Source organism: Scyliorhinus canicula, chromosome 1 (genome assembly GCF_902713615.1).
Source record: "Scyliorhinus canicula chromosome 1, sScyCan1.1, whole genome shotgun sequence".
Classification (NCBI taxonomy): Eukaryota; Metazoa; Chordata; class Chondrichthyes; order Carcharhiniformes; family Scyliorhinidae; genus Scyliorhinus; species Scyliorhinus canicula.
In genome coordinates, this window is record NC_052146.1 from 216438613 (window position 1) to 216453914 (window position 15302).

Consider the following 15302-nt stretch of genomic DNA (forward strand, 5'->3'; position numbering starts at 1 on the left):
TTTAGATGCGCATTTGTGATGCCAAGGCGTACAAGGTTATGTGCCAAGTGCTGAAAAATGGGGTTAGAATAATTAGATGGTTGTTTTTGACATGATGGGCTGAAGGGCCTTTTCTGTGCTGCAGACCTCTATGATTCATAGACCCCCAATCCCATGTACTCTAATTTTATGTACTACCTTACCAAAAGCCTTCTGAAAGTACAAATAAACCACATCCATTGGTTCCCCTTTTATCTCTGCTATATCCAAAAAAAAACTCCAATGGTTGGTCAAACATCATTTCCCTTTCATAAATCCATGTTGAATCTGCCCAATGATAATTATTTTCGAAGTGTCCAGTTATCACACACTTTATTCTAACATTTTCTCTATTACTGATGTTAAACTAACAACTCCGAGTATCCATTCTCCCTCCCTTCTTAAATAGTGGGATTACATTTGCTACCTTTCAGTCTGTCGGAATATTTACAGAATCTGTAGAACTTTGAAAGTTAACCACTAATCCATCCACTACCTCTATAGCCACCTTCTTTAACACTCTGGAGTTGTAGCGCAACTCATTCAGGGGGTCTATCAACCTTCAATACAGTTAATTACTGCCTCTTTATTGATAATTTCTTTAATTTCCTCCTTTTCACTGATTCTTTGGTTCCCCAGTTTTTCTGTACCTCCCTCCGTCAAGACAGACACAAAATAATTGTTTAGTTTCTCTGCCATTTCCCTATGCTCCATTGCAAATTCTTCATCTCCACCTGTAATTGACCCACTTCTGTCCTTCCTTTTCTTTTTCACATACCTCGAGAGGCTCTTACAGTCTGCCTTTATGTTCCTCATTAGCTTTTATTCATATTCTCTTTTCCCTTTTTTCATCAATTTCCTGGGCCGCCTTTGCTGAATACTAAATTGTTGCCAATCCTTGACCTTACCACTTTTTCTGACAACCTTTAAAGCTACTTCCTTTGATCTAACTTATTTTGTTAGCCATGGTTGATTCATTTTCCTTGTTGGGTTGTGTCTTTGAGGAATGCATATTTGTTGCGGACAATGTACTGCGTCTTTAAATGCTAACTACTGCCTGTCTATCATCAATGTTTTGTAGTTTCCCTAATCCACCATGCCAATTCATCCCTCATACCTTTATAATTTGGTTTCTTCAGATTTAAGGCCCTCTTTTCACAATGAACTGTATCACTTTTAATGTAAAATTCTATCATATTACGGGCATTATTTCTTAAAGGCTCTCCGACAGCAAGGTTATTAATTATCCCTGTATCAACAGATAATACTAACTCTAAAATAGCCCAATCCCTAGTTGGTTCTTCAATGTACTACTCCAGAAATCCATCTGGTACACACTCCAGGAATTTATCCACCCCAGCATTGGTGCAAATTAGATTTACCCACATTAAATGCAAATTGAAGATGTCCATTATTGTATAACCCACGTTGAACACAAATGTGCGCACATTACTGATAAAAGGTTGGTGGCCTAATAACAACTCCCACCAGCGTTTGCTACCCCTTGCTATTTCCTAGCTTCATCCAAACTGATTCTATACCTAGATTCTTCAATCCTTAATTAACAGCACCACCCCAAATCTTTTTCTTCTTTGCCTATCCTTCCTAAATAATGAATAACCTTGGATATTCAATTCCCGGTCTCAGTCACCCAGTAACCATGTCTCTGCAATGGCAATTAAATAATACCCACATACCTCTTTGTGTGCCTTCAAATCAGCTGCCTTGTTGAGAGTGCTACGTGCATGCAGTTAAAGTGCCCGTACCTTTGTCTTTTTAGCATTATTCCACATTCTGATCCTATCCGATGCTTGCCTTCGCTTTGTCTACTTTCTAATTTTGCTTACTATCTTTCTACTTGCCGTTCCCAGTTTTGTTTCCCTCCAATCTGAACTTTCTCTCTCAGCCCCCCCCCCCCCAAAAACCCTGGGCCAATCTAGTTTAAACCCTCCCACATGTTTAAACTTTTCTCACGTTCTAGTCTAGTTGCCCTTGGAAAGTATCTTTTTTTAAAAAAAAAAAATTTAGTGTACCCAATTCATTTTTTTCCACTTAAGGGGCAATTTAGCGTGGCCAATCCACCTAGACTGCACATCTTTGGATTGTGTGGGCGAAACCCATGCAAACACGGGAAGAGTGTGCAAACTCCACATGGACAGTGACCCACAGCCGGGATCGAACCTGGGACCTCGGCGCCGTGAGGCAGCAGGGCTAACCACTGCGCCACCGTGCTGCCCTGGAAAGAGTCTTAAACCATTTGTTATAACCACTTCCTGTGGTAGCATATTCCACATTCTAAACACAAGAGTAAAGAAACTGCTCTTTATTTCCTATTGGATTTATTAGTAATTATCTTGTATTTACGCTCCCTGGTTTCCGACTCTCCCGCAAGTGGAAACACTCTCTCCACATCTATCCTGTCCAAACTATTCAGAATTTCAAAGACCTCCATTTGCTTTTGTAGAGAAAAGAGCCCCAATCTTTCTCAATAACGGTAGTGAAGTGAATGTGGCAGATGAACACAATTCAGTTAAATCCTCACTAGATCTTCAAGTTTGAAGAAACACCAAAATCTATTCACAACTGAAAGTAGCTGTGATAATTTTGTCCATTAACCTTTTTGTTTCCAGCTGCTCTAATTCAACAACTTTTGTCCAAGCAACAACACAAGAGCAATTTATTCTTCTTGTGTGAGGTAGCCGACTGTAACATAAAAGTTTCACCAAAAAAATGTGCAGTTTTACCTGAATGTGAGCCAGGAGACTGTCATTCTTCTGCTCCTTAGTTACTTGTTCCACTGGTTCATTGGATATCAGTTGAGAACCAGGACACCTGCCTAGCCTTTCAATAAAGTCATTGGCCTTTTTTAAGTCATTGATAATATCTTCGCGCCTCAGATCGTTGGGTGCATTTCTAGGACTACTTTCCAACTGCCAACTTAACTTGGCAACTTCAGTACTGTGGCTCTGGTCAATGAGGCTATCGTCAGAGCTGCTACCGTGAATGGCCATGTCCTCTCGTGGCTTTACAAACCCTCCTTTTTCGTTGGTTGCCAAAGTTGACTGGTTATCCAAATGGATCGAGAGGCCGTCCAATTGCTGAGCCAAGACTTTCAATTCATTCAGCTTGTATGGGAGAGTTAGGAACTCCTCATCGCTCTCCCACTGCTTATTTAAGGGTAAAATTTGTGTCGTTAGTACGAAACCTGCAGGGTCTTTTGCAGAGATTAACAGGTTGGAAGATTCTTCATTTGTGTTCCTTGATAGAAGACTGGAGTCAACAACTGAAGTGGCCATGGTGAAATCAGCTGGCATTGCATGGTTAATGGAGCCCTCTGAAAGTTGCATCCTATTAGTCGAAGGACCTCCCATAAAGACTCTTGGCATCATGCCAGCTTTATAGTTTGGATGAGAAGTCCAATTGGACGGCTGGCTGTACATATGTAAAGGACTGGAGGAATGATGAGGAAAGTCCACATTATTATCCTCCCTGTGGCTGCTCTGGCCCCAGGCAGGGTTAGCAGTGTTGCTTGGATCAGATTGGTGAGCAGGCAACGTATTGTTTGTTATTAATGTACTTGACAGAGAGGGCAAAGAGCTGTCATCCATGATGCCCGAATCCTTCAAACACGAATCAGAGGATAAATCATCATCTTCCAAATAGTCCTTGGGGGTGAAATGCCCTGGTCTTAAGGGATATGTAAAATCAAGCAGAGCTTGGTATTCCTCATCAGGGTCCCAATCAGGTGACATCCTGTCCCTAAATGGCCTGAAAATATCAGGGTGGCTTGGTGTCCAGTATTCTGATAAGTAGGGTTGGATCTCTTTCTTGTACAGAGCCTTATGGTTGGAGACAGTAGAGGCAAGACACCCATTAGAATTTTGTTCTAATGACGGATATTTGTTGAAATTTAAATCTTGAGAGCTAATCGTGGCTTTTTGTTTTGGTACACATTGAGAGAAAGTGGATGTATCTAGACACGTACTGTACCTCGGAGTGGAGAGATATCTCTGATTGTCCGCCCTTTCAACCTCAGGTTTCTTTAGTGTTCTCGGTGATGAAACATTGAATCGGGTCATTTTCAGATCAAATCTACCACCTGGATCATACGCTTGAGAAACTGACGGTAATGAAGACTTTGGCTGATATTCAGGGTATGAAGACTGTAATGATTCACTTGGCAAAGAGTAGGTCACATTGTCACTCCCACTTTCTGATGGTATCCCTCTCGATGAACATCCAGAATGTGGGTAGGAATATCTTTTATTCAGCTCCTGCATATCAGCTCCCTTAATAAAAGGGAATATTAAATTTGTGTTTCTGTATACCAAACATCAAATTTTCAGATGATAGATTCCATTGACACGACCTCTTTGGACACAGTCATAATGGCACAGGGGGAGGCTAATCAACATTAGGGCAGCAAGGTGGCACAGAGGTTAGCACTGCTGCCTCTCAGTGCCAGGGGCCCGGGTTCAATTCTCACCTCCGGTGACTGTCTGTGTGGAGACTGCATATTCTCCACGTGGCCTTCCTCCAGATGCTCCGGTTTCCACCCACAGTCCGAAGCTGTGCGGGTTGGGAGGATTGGCCATGCTAAAATTGTCCCTCAGTGTCGCTACGGGGATAGGGTGGGGGAGTGGGCTGAGGTTCAGGTGCTCTTTCGGAGGTTCAGTGCTGACTCGATGGGCTGAATGGCCTCCTTCTGCACTGCAGGGATTCTATGTGCGCGATCTTCCAAAAGGGGAACAAAGTCCCCTAACGAGTGCGTTTAGCCACCCGTTTTCTGGCACTCGTGGTGCCGAGAAACACGTGGCTGTTCAACGCTACACGTGTTGAATAAGGGGATTGAATGGGGAATGTAGCCCCATTTTTTAGACCAGCAAGCTCTGCTCATCATAACTGCCCGTTGTAGTGAGAAATCAGGTCACCATTTTTAAACGCCGTCCCGATCTCAGAGGCCCACAAATAAAATCACCAACCTCCCCCCAGCCCAAACGCAACATGGGATGGTCTCCCCCACACGCACCCTCTAACACCCACGGTGGGCAACCCCGGCCCAATCGTGCGCGTGCAGAAAATGCCAGCATGGCACCTTGGCAGTGTCAATGCCAGCTGGCAGTGCCACCTGAGCAGTACAAGGATGGCACCCAGGTGTTGCTGCCAGGGTGCCAGGCTGGAACTGCCATGGTGCCAGGGTGGCACAGCCAGGGTACCCAGGTGGCACCAGTGTCAGGGCACCACCATGCCCAAAAGGACTTTGTTCCCCTTTTGGAAGATCGCGCACATAGAATCCCTGCAGTGCTGGGGGCCTCCAATCCCCTTGGAGACCCGCACAAGTGCCGTTCCGTCTGGTCCCTGTTTGTGGGGACCAGTGCAGAACGGTGCTCCCCTGAGGTCTTCGAGGCAAAGTGATTGAATCCCAAAGCCTCAGTATCTTGGAAACTTGCACATTAGAGTAAGGTTTCCTGCATCGCTCTACTATGCAGATTTGCTAAAAAGTGATCCCGCCCAATCTCCTAAAGATTGCATTGAATCTCACAAGGCGTTGCGAGCCGGGTGGATCCCAGGAGCGGGGTCTCCCGGCTTTCACCGGCCATGCTGCGCTGTAGCGAGATGCTTTTCTGGCACAGTGTGGCCAGAAGATTGCGCCTTATGATTCTATGAATACATCAGGTAACGTCTCCAGAAAACACAGTGCGAGAGCCAGAGAGAGAGAGAGAGAGAGCGAGAGCGAGAGCGAGAGCGAGAGAGATACGAACATACAAATTAGGACCAGCAGGAGGCCACTCGGCCCCTTGAACTTGCCCTGCCATACAATACGATCATGGCTGATTGGATTGTAACTTCAACCCTACATTCCTGTCACCCAACCCCCCCCCCCCCCCCCCGCCCCGCCCCGCACAATAACCTTTCACGCCCTTGTTAATCAAAAATATTTCCACCACCTTTTGAGGGGGAATCCCAGAGACTCATGACCCTCAGAGAAAATATTTCTCCTCATCTCTGTCTTAAATGAGCGACTCCTTGTTTTTAAACAGTGACCCCAGTTCTAAATTCTCCCACAAGAGGAAACATCCTCTCCATATCTACACTGTCAATTTCCCCTCAGGATCTTAAAGGTTTGATCAAGTCACCTCTCACTTTTCTAAACACCAGTGGATACAAACCTAACCGCTCCAACCGTTCCTCAAGAGAAAGTGCCCATTCCTTGTATTAGTCTAGTAAACCTTCTGTGAACAGCTTCCAATACATTTACATCTTTCCTTTAATAAGAAGACCTGTACTACAAAAGGTACTCCAGATGTAGTCTCACCAGCGCCCATACAACTGAAGCATAACTTTGATACTTTGGTATTCAATTCCACTCACAAAAACATTCTATTAACTTTCCTGGAGAAAGACAGAGAGAGAGAGAGAGACACACACAGACAGACAAAAATTGTATAGTTAGAGAGTAGTTTGAGAGAAAGAGCTTAAAGCCAAACAGATAAACAGTACTGGCACCTGACTGTCAGAAATAGGTCAGTAAGTGACACTGTTTATGTGCAGGAGTGATTTGAACAATTAAACATCAGTCTAGGTTAATTTGTATTGTTCAAATTTCTAATTAGGTTTTTAAAAAATGGACAAATGTGCACAGACAATACTCATATTTCTTACCTGCTGAGGTCTCCGGAATTGACTGGACATCTGCTTGTAGTTGATGGATCTTTGATCAGTTGTGAATTATCCCAGAATGATTTTTGAGTTGCAAAGCAAAGAACCATTTGGACGTTTTTCTTCTGGATTTGCTCCAATGATCCCTCATTCAAACAAACACCGATTGGGTTTTGGAAGCTTTCGCAGTTAATGGTGATGAATCTAAGTAATTAGAGAACAATAACTGCTATACAGGGTGAAGAGGCTTAGATCAATCTGCCACTAATGCAGTACAATTCCATTTACTGAACCTCTTGGAGTTGCGCCTGGTTTTGAAACATCAGGAAAGATCTCAATCTTCATAGCCATGGAAATCTATACCAGATATAGTTACAACTGCTGGCATTTTCTGAAAAATAAAAAATATGTAAAGTAATTAATCACATGGAGTCTACAGCACAGAAACAGGCCATTCAGCCTAACTAGCCCATGCTGTATTTATGCTCCACAGGAACCTCCTCCCAATTCTGGGTATGCATTTTGCACCTAGATTTCCACTTGCGCCCATGGTGGAACCTCTTGCTCTAGTTGTGGGCATAATCTAAATGAGTGAGCATTTAGAAATGGGTGGGGTTTGTGATAAGTAGATTGTCATCTGAATGTAAATAATAATATATGTATAACTGTTGTAGTTCCAGCATCAGACCACCAGGTGGTGTGAGTAGGCAGACACGTGACCCGGACACACCATGTGTTCCAGGAGAAGGTGTTTGGAGTTTGTAGCAGTCGCATATTAGAGTAGCTCTGTAGTATCTTTTTATTTTTAAAATTTATAGTACCCAATTCATTTTTCCAATTAAGGGGCAATTTAGCGTGGCCAATCCACCTACCCTGCACATCTTTTGGGTTATGGGGGCGAAACCCACGCAAACACAGGGAGAATGTGCAAACTCCACACTGACGGAGACACAGAGCCGGGATCGAACCTGGGACCTCAGCGCAGTGAGGCTGCAGGGCTAACCCACTGCTCCACCGTGCTGCCCCGAGCTCAGAAGTATCTTAGTGTAAGTTAGTGTTAGACCATTATTTCCAACTGTATTTATCTTAGACATTTTAGTAACTCGTTGGTGTAGTGTTATTAATAAGTAATTTTGTTTAAGAAACAAAATCTAATGTTCTTTGTACACACTACAGTGCCAAGATTTAACATCAGCCCAATCAAAGAACATTACAGGGTTAAGCAAGGAAAATGTAGCAACGTTCATAGAAATGTGGTCGACGAGCATGATCAAGCGTTCACAGTCATCAGGGGTTGTTCAAGAAGACGAACAACTGATACACTTCGCAGGGCAGTACTGGCCATACCTCATCTCAGTAGAAAGGGGGGGATGGGAATGAAAAAGAGAGACTGGAGGGAGGGAGAGGGTTGGGGGATAATTTGAACAGACACAGGGACACCACAAACATTGCTGATGACAGAAGATCTGAGTATCGGGGAGGAGGGAGGCGATGGTAAAAGCCATGGATGGAAAGCTAGAGTCATTTGGAGAGGGTGGAAAATACTGGGAATTTCGTATTCCAACAATCTCACACTCTCTCACAAATAATCTTAAATGAAATTACTCCATGTCACTGATTCCCCAACAAGAGAACATAGTTCAGAAATCTAACTCCATCATTTTAAAATCCTCCTTTTGATCTTCTCCACCCCAATGAGAAAACTGAAGAAGTACTTGAAGCAGGAGAAACATACAGCAACATGGGGTAAAAGCAAGATGGTAGCTTCAGTTCTAGATTGTTCTGTTTCTTTGTTGACTCGAAGACAATGGGAAAAATGAGTTTCTTCTGGGCTAGCAAATAAATAATGAAAGCAGGTGGATTTGTGACGTATGTATGGAACTAAGAGGCGCTAGAAGCACCAACGGATCGGTCTTTTAGAAATTGTTAATGATGAAGAAGCTTAGGAAAACACAAGGTGATCGCATTGAAGCATACACATTTCTTACAGGGTAGATGCAGGAAGGATGTTTTCTCTTGCTCTGTGTGTGTGTGTGTGTGTGTGTGTGTGTGTGTGTTGGGGGGGGCATTCCAGAACCAGGGGACAGTCTATTTAGGACTGAGATTAATAGAAATGTCTTCATTCAGAGGGTGGTGAATCTTTGGAATTCTCTACCCTAGAGGGCTATGGAAGCTCAATCACTGAGTGTATTGAAGACAGAGACTGGTAGATTTCTAGATATTAAAGATATCAAGGTACATGGTGTAGTGGCGTTCAGGCAGAAGATCAGCCATGACCATGTGAAGAGTGCAGGCTTGAGGGGCCGAATGGCCTACTCCTGAACCTATTTCCTGAGGAAAGGATGAGGATTTGAGAGTTGGATCTCCTCCTTATCCAAGACTTTTCCATAGAGAGAGTGCAGCGTAGGTTCACCAGACCGATTCCTGGGATGGCAGGATTGCCGTAGGGGCGGGATCGGGCCAGTATTCACTGGAATTTACAAGAATGAGGGGGCAGGGTCTTATTGAAAGGTATAAAGCCACAGGGATGTTGTTTCCTCTGCCTGGTGGCGGGGGTGTGGGGGAGGGGGGTCTACAACAAGGGATGGCAGTCGCAGGATATGGGGTAGGCTATTTAGGACCGAGATGAGGAGCAACCTCTTCACTCAGAATGGTGAATCTGCGGAATCCTCTACCATCGAAGGTGGTGGAGGCCAAGTCACTGAATATCTACAAGATGGAAATAGATAGACTTCTAGGCTCCAAATGTATCAAGGGATATGGGGAGAGTGCAGAAGTATAGTATTGAGATAGAGGATTAGCGGTAACCAAGTAAAACACGTTAACCAGGGTACAACAGATCAACCACCTTTCCCTCATTTTACAGTCTACAGAGTTCCTTCCATATTAGAGTTATTTGAGACAGTAAAACTTTGGTTTCACAGTTTGAGGACACAGATCAGAAGAACATGATGTCCGCTATCGGCCTCGAGTAGTTCATAAATTCACGGATAGAGTTCACATGTTCCCAGTTAAACAGACAGACTTCTCCATTTACAACCTTTTCCCATTCCTGAACTAGTTGCTAGGAGATGTGGAGCTAAGATGTCCCTCCCTTTTCTACTGGGAAGTAGCTTCTCTAGAGTAATGGTCGACACAATTGTAAAGACATTGTTACCAGACTGTGGCACTGTACATTGAGAGTTGCTTTTCGTCCGGCTGAAGTGGGTTTATTAAAGAAGGATTCCGGTACACACGATGCCGACATGTCCCCACCAACTCTTCTTTATAACCCCATTTTTCAAGAATTCATCTTCTGCACAGAGATTTGTCGGGAGTGAGTGCTGTTATATTACCATGATTGGTAATATGTTGTATTCTTTGTCTTTACTTCCAGAATGACCCAATGTAGTGTTGACAAAGAAATATACCAATCAAAAGATTGAAACAAAACGGGCTTATTATTACACTACTAATTAAATGAAGTTCAAACACTCTACTGAGCTACAGATGATAATTAAATGATATTGATTCTGTCTTCCAGTATTCAATAATCTATCTAATCACTAACTACACTATTAATTGGAAAAAATAATTGGGTAATCTAAATTTAAAAAAAAAAAAAATAATAATCTAACCTCGTGCTATCTCTAATTAACATTCACTCTGCTCCAAGCTTTCACCATGCTTCTCCCAGAATTCCCTGAGAGGCTGTCTTTAATACAGAGAAGTAGTAGTGCCCTCTAGTGTTTGATTTACACAGATGTAATTATTAACCCTTCACTAACCTGACTATATACATATCATTACAAGTGCTCATCAGGAAATTGGGCATATTTCGAGGCAAAGAATTTGAGCAAGCAATGGATTGCGGACCAACGCAAACACCACCAAAATACATATTTCATTCAATTCCGATCCCACGCTGTACTGCACACATGCTGGCTACATCCCTGTTACAAACCGTACTCAAGTGGCCAAGCTATTGATCTGACCAGGCAGAGCTGGATTCTTAACGCTCAAGTTTTAAACCTTAATCTTACTTTTGATATTGCAAAAAGTGCTGATAGTTTCGCTTATGTTTCTGTTGCTATGCAGGCTCCCATTTTTCATGTTAACCTTCCCCCCCCCCCCCCCCCCCCCCCCCCCCTCACCCCCAGGAAGTGTGAAATGATACATTTTCAGAGTACCATTATGCAAAGACAGTATAATTTAAATGTTAAGATTTTGAAAAGTGATGAGCAGAGGCTTACCTTAGCGTGTCCATGTACACAAAAACCTAAACTTGGCAGGACTAGATGATTAAAAACAAATGGGCCCACAGAATGTTTACAATGCAGAAGGAGCTCATTCGGCCCATCGAGTCTGTACGTGCCCTCTCCCTCTGAAAGGTCAGTCTATTAAATCCCATTCCCCTGCCTTATCCCTGTAATCTTGCACATTCTTTCTTTTCAGATAGTAATTCAAATCCCTTTTGAATACCTCGATCAAACCGGTCTCCACCACCATCTCAGGAAGTTTTTTTACGGACTCTAACCACCCTCTAGTGACCCTCTAGTGGAAAGAAGTTTCTTCACATCCCTTTCAATCATTTCTTTTACCTATTAGTTTGAATCTGTGCCCTCAGGCTCTTGAATGCCTCTTTCAAGTTTCCTCTTGGCTGTCTTTTTTCCACAGAAAACAGTCCCAATCTATCCTCATAGCTGCAGTTCCTCATCCCTGGAATCATTAGTGTGAATCCCCTCTGTTCTCTCTCCAATGTTTTCACATCTTCCTCAAGTGTGGTGCCCAGAACTGGATGCAGTCTCCAGATGAGGCCTAATTAGCATATTGTACAAGTTCCACATGGCCTCCTTACTCTTGTACTCAACGCCTCTATTAGTAAAACCTTGGATACCGTGTGCTTTATTAACTGCTCTCTCAACATACCCTGCCACTGTCAATGACTTATGTACAAATATGCCACGGTCCTTCTGTTCCTGCACCTCGTTTAGAGTTTCTCCCTTTATTTTATGCTGTCTCTCCACATTCATCCTGCCAAAATAAATCACCTCACACTTCTCTCTGTTCAACTCTGTTAATTGTCGACCCAATCCACCAACATGCCTATGTCCTTTTGAAGTTCAAGATTATCCTCATCACAGTTGACAATGTTTCCAATCTTTGTATTATCTGAAAATGTTTAAATGGTGCCCTGCTCACCACAGTCTAGGCCAGAAGGAGCTACCCGGGGAACTCCACTACAATTCTTCCTCCGAGAACAATTATTTATAACTACTGTTTCCTGTCACTCAGCCAATCTCTTTCCCTTTCATTCCATGAGCTAGAGGTTTGCTCACAAGTCTGTTGCGTGGCACTGAATTAAATGCCTTTTGAAAATCCATATACACCCTTATCAACCTTCACTATTACCTCTTCAAAAAACTCCAGCAAGTTAGTTAAACACGATTTGCCTTCAATGAATTCATCCTGGCTTTCCTTAATTATCCTGTACTTGCCTAAATGATTATTGATTTTGTCCCAAACTATAGTTTCCAGACGATTAAAGTCAACTGACTGGCCTGTAGTTGCCATTATCCTTGCTCCCCTCTTTGAACAGGGTGTAACATTAGTTGTGAGGAGAGATTAGATAAACTCACTGGAATGACGAAGGTGGAGAGTCGACCCGATAGAGGCCTACAAGATTATGAGTGGCATGGACAGAGTGGATAGTCAGATGCTCTTTCCTGGGGTAGGAGGGTCAAATACGAGGGGACATAGGTTTAAAGTGCATGGGGAAACAGCAGGTGTGCGAGGCAAGTGTTTTTTTTTTACACAGAGGGTGGTAAATATATGGAACACGCTGCCTGTGAGGTGGTGGTAGCAGGTACGAAAGTGGCATTTAAGGAACATCTAGACAAATTTATGAATAGGGTGGGAATGGAAGGATACAGTCTCCGTAAGTGCAGCCGGATTTAGTTTAGGCAGGTACCATGGTCGGCGCAGGCATGGAGGGTCTAAATGCATCCAGGGATGGCTGCAGTGAGCATGCTGACTTGTTTTTATACCATTGTGCATGACAATCTGCTCTGACAATGACCACTTGACAACTGGCAATGGAAGTGAAAGTGAGAGGGGTCAGCTGTGTTAGCTGAATCCCCCTAATTTTCACATCTTTGCACTGTGTGAGGAAACCGGAGCACCCGCAGACTCCATTTGACTTGCAAACTCCACACAGCCAGTCAATCAAGGTCGGAATTGAACCCAGATCCCTGGCGCCTAGAGACAGCAGTGCTAACCATTGTGCCGCCCATCCCTACTGAGCCGGCCAATGTTTATTATGAAAACATGATAAAAAGAACAGATGATCTGGTCATTAACCCACTGCTGTGTGTGAGGTCTTGCTGTGCACAAATTGGCTACTGCATTTCCAACATTATAAAGAATGCTTCATTCCTTGTAAAAGCCTTTCTAGACAGCCAATGGTGAAAAGCATTTGCAATACCATTACATAAGTCAGATGCCAGTATTCTGTTTTAAGTGACATTGTGTGCACCGCTGATTTACTGAATGAGATGTGTAAGCCTAACGATAAACCACGGTCATTAATACTTGAAAAGTTTTGGCATTATGTCTTCGAATTCCCTCCCACAGAGCACAGGTCAGATAATGTCAAAACTCCATCTTTTGGACTTTAGACAAGTAAGAGGTAACCTGACAGAAACATGCAAGATCCTGAGGGGCATTGGCAGGCTTGATGTGGAGAGAATGTTTCCTCTTGTGGGAGAATCTAGAACTAGAGTCACTCTTGAAAATAAGGGGTCGCCCATTTAAGACAGACGAGGAGAAGTTTTCTCAGAGTTGCGAGACTCTGGAACTCTCTTGCTCAAACAGCAGTGAAAGCCGACTCGAGGTAAATAAATTCTTCAAGGGTGTGAAAGGCCTGGGTAAGTGTAAATGTGACGCTGAGGTTACAGTCAGATCACCGTGATCTTATTTAATGGTGAAGGAGTATACTGGTGAAGCTACAACACAGGATTACCTGTGTGCCAAACAGCATAAGTAGGTGGCGCAGTGGTTAGCACCGCTGCCTCTCGGCGCTGAGGGTCCAGGTTCGAATACCGGCTCTGGGTCACTGTCCGTGTGCAGTTTGCACATTCTCCCAGTGTCAGCATGGGTTTCATCCACACAACCCAAAGATGTGCAGGGTAGATGGATTGGCCACGCTAAATTGGCCCTTAATTGGAAAAACAAATAATTGGGGACTCAAAAGTTATATTTAAAAAAACAGCATAAGCAGCAAGCGATAAACAGAGCCAAGCAATCTCACAACCAACGGATCAGAACCAGCTCTGCAGTCCTGCCATATCCAGTCGTGAATGGTGGTGGACAATTAAATGACTCACTAGAGGAGGTGGCTCCACAAATATCCCCATCATCAATGCCCAGCACATATGTGCAAAAGACAAGGCTGAAGCATTCGCAATAATCTTCAGCCAGAAGTAGATGATCCATTTTGGTCTCCTCCGGAGATCTTCAGCCAATTAAATTCACCCACATGATATCAAGAAACAGCTGAAGGCGCTGGATACTATAAAGGCTATGGGCCCTGACTATATTCCGGCAATAGTACTAATGAATTGTGCTCCAGAACTTGCCACACCCCTAGCCAAGCTGCTCCAGTACAGCTACAACACTGGCATCTAGCCGGCAATGTACAAAATTGTCCAGTTATGTCCTGTACACAAAAGACAGGCCAAATCCAACACGGCCAATTACCGCCCTATAGGTTTACCGTCAATCATCAGTAAAGTGATGGAAAGGGTCATTAACGGTGCTTGCAAGCGACACTTAGCAATAACCTGCTGATGGATGCTCAGTTTGGGTTCCGCCAGGGTCACTCAGCTCCTCACCTCATTACAGCCTTGGTTCAAACATGGACCAAAAAGAGCTGAACTCCAGAGGTGAGGCGAGGTGTGAGTGACTGCAAGGTGGCATTTAACAAAGTATGGTAGCAAGGAGCCCTAGCAAAATTAGAGTCACAGGGAATCAGGAGGAAAACTCTCCACTCTTTGGTGTCATACCTAGCACGAAGGAAGATGGTTGTGATGGTTGGGGGTCAATCATCTCAGCTCCAGGCCATCACTGTAGGAGTTCCTCAGGGTAGTGTCCCAGGCCCAACCATCTTCAGCTGCTTCATCAATGACCTCCTTTCCATCATAAGGTCAGAAGTGGGGATGCTTACGGATGACTGCACAATGTTCAGCACCATTCGCAACTCCTCAGATAATGAAGCAAATAATGAACCCCAACACCTGAAGGTTCTCCCCTCCCCCCACCCCCTCCCCACTTGGAGGTTCTCCCTCCCCTCCCCCCCCCCCCCCCCCCCCCCCCCCCCCTGCCCCACCTGGAGGTTTCTCTTTCTCCCCCCCCCCGAACTTGGTAATATTTCATTGTTTTTTCGCTGTCGCTGCAACAAAATCCTGGAACTCCCTCCCTAACAGCGCTGTGGGTGTACTTACACCTCAGAGACTGCAGCGGTTCAAGAAGGCAGCTCACCACCACCTTCTGAAGGGCAACTAGGGATGGGCAATAAATGCTGATCTAACCAGCCATGCCCACATTCCATAAATGAAGTTTCAAAAAATCTGCGCCATACAAGTGCC

The 15302-nt window shown here is 44.1% G+C and overlaps 1 protein-coding gene across 5 annotated transcripts in view; it reads right to left on the reverse strand.

Annotated features, from left to right (window-relative positions):
• The window catches only part of cep68 (centrosomal protein 68), a 57762-nt gene that overhangs the window by 21590 nt on the left and 20870 nt on the right, over positions 1-15302 (reverse strand). For 4 of the 5 annotated variants that reach the window (XR_005461883.1, XM_038807428.1, XM_038807448.1 and 1 more), the window contains exons 2-3: positions 6682-7069; positions 2763-4307 (exon numbers count right to left, since the gene is read on the reverse strand). Coding sequence is in view for 4 of the 5 variants with exons in the window: in XM_038807428.1 (XP_038663356.1) it covers positions 2763-4307; positions 6682-6711 (1575 nt within the window). In the remaining variant the exon portion in view is untranslated. The remainder of the gene's footprint in view (positions 1-2762; positions 4308-6681; positions 7070-15302) is intronic. The other variant, XM_038807456.1, reaches the window with a different exon arrangement.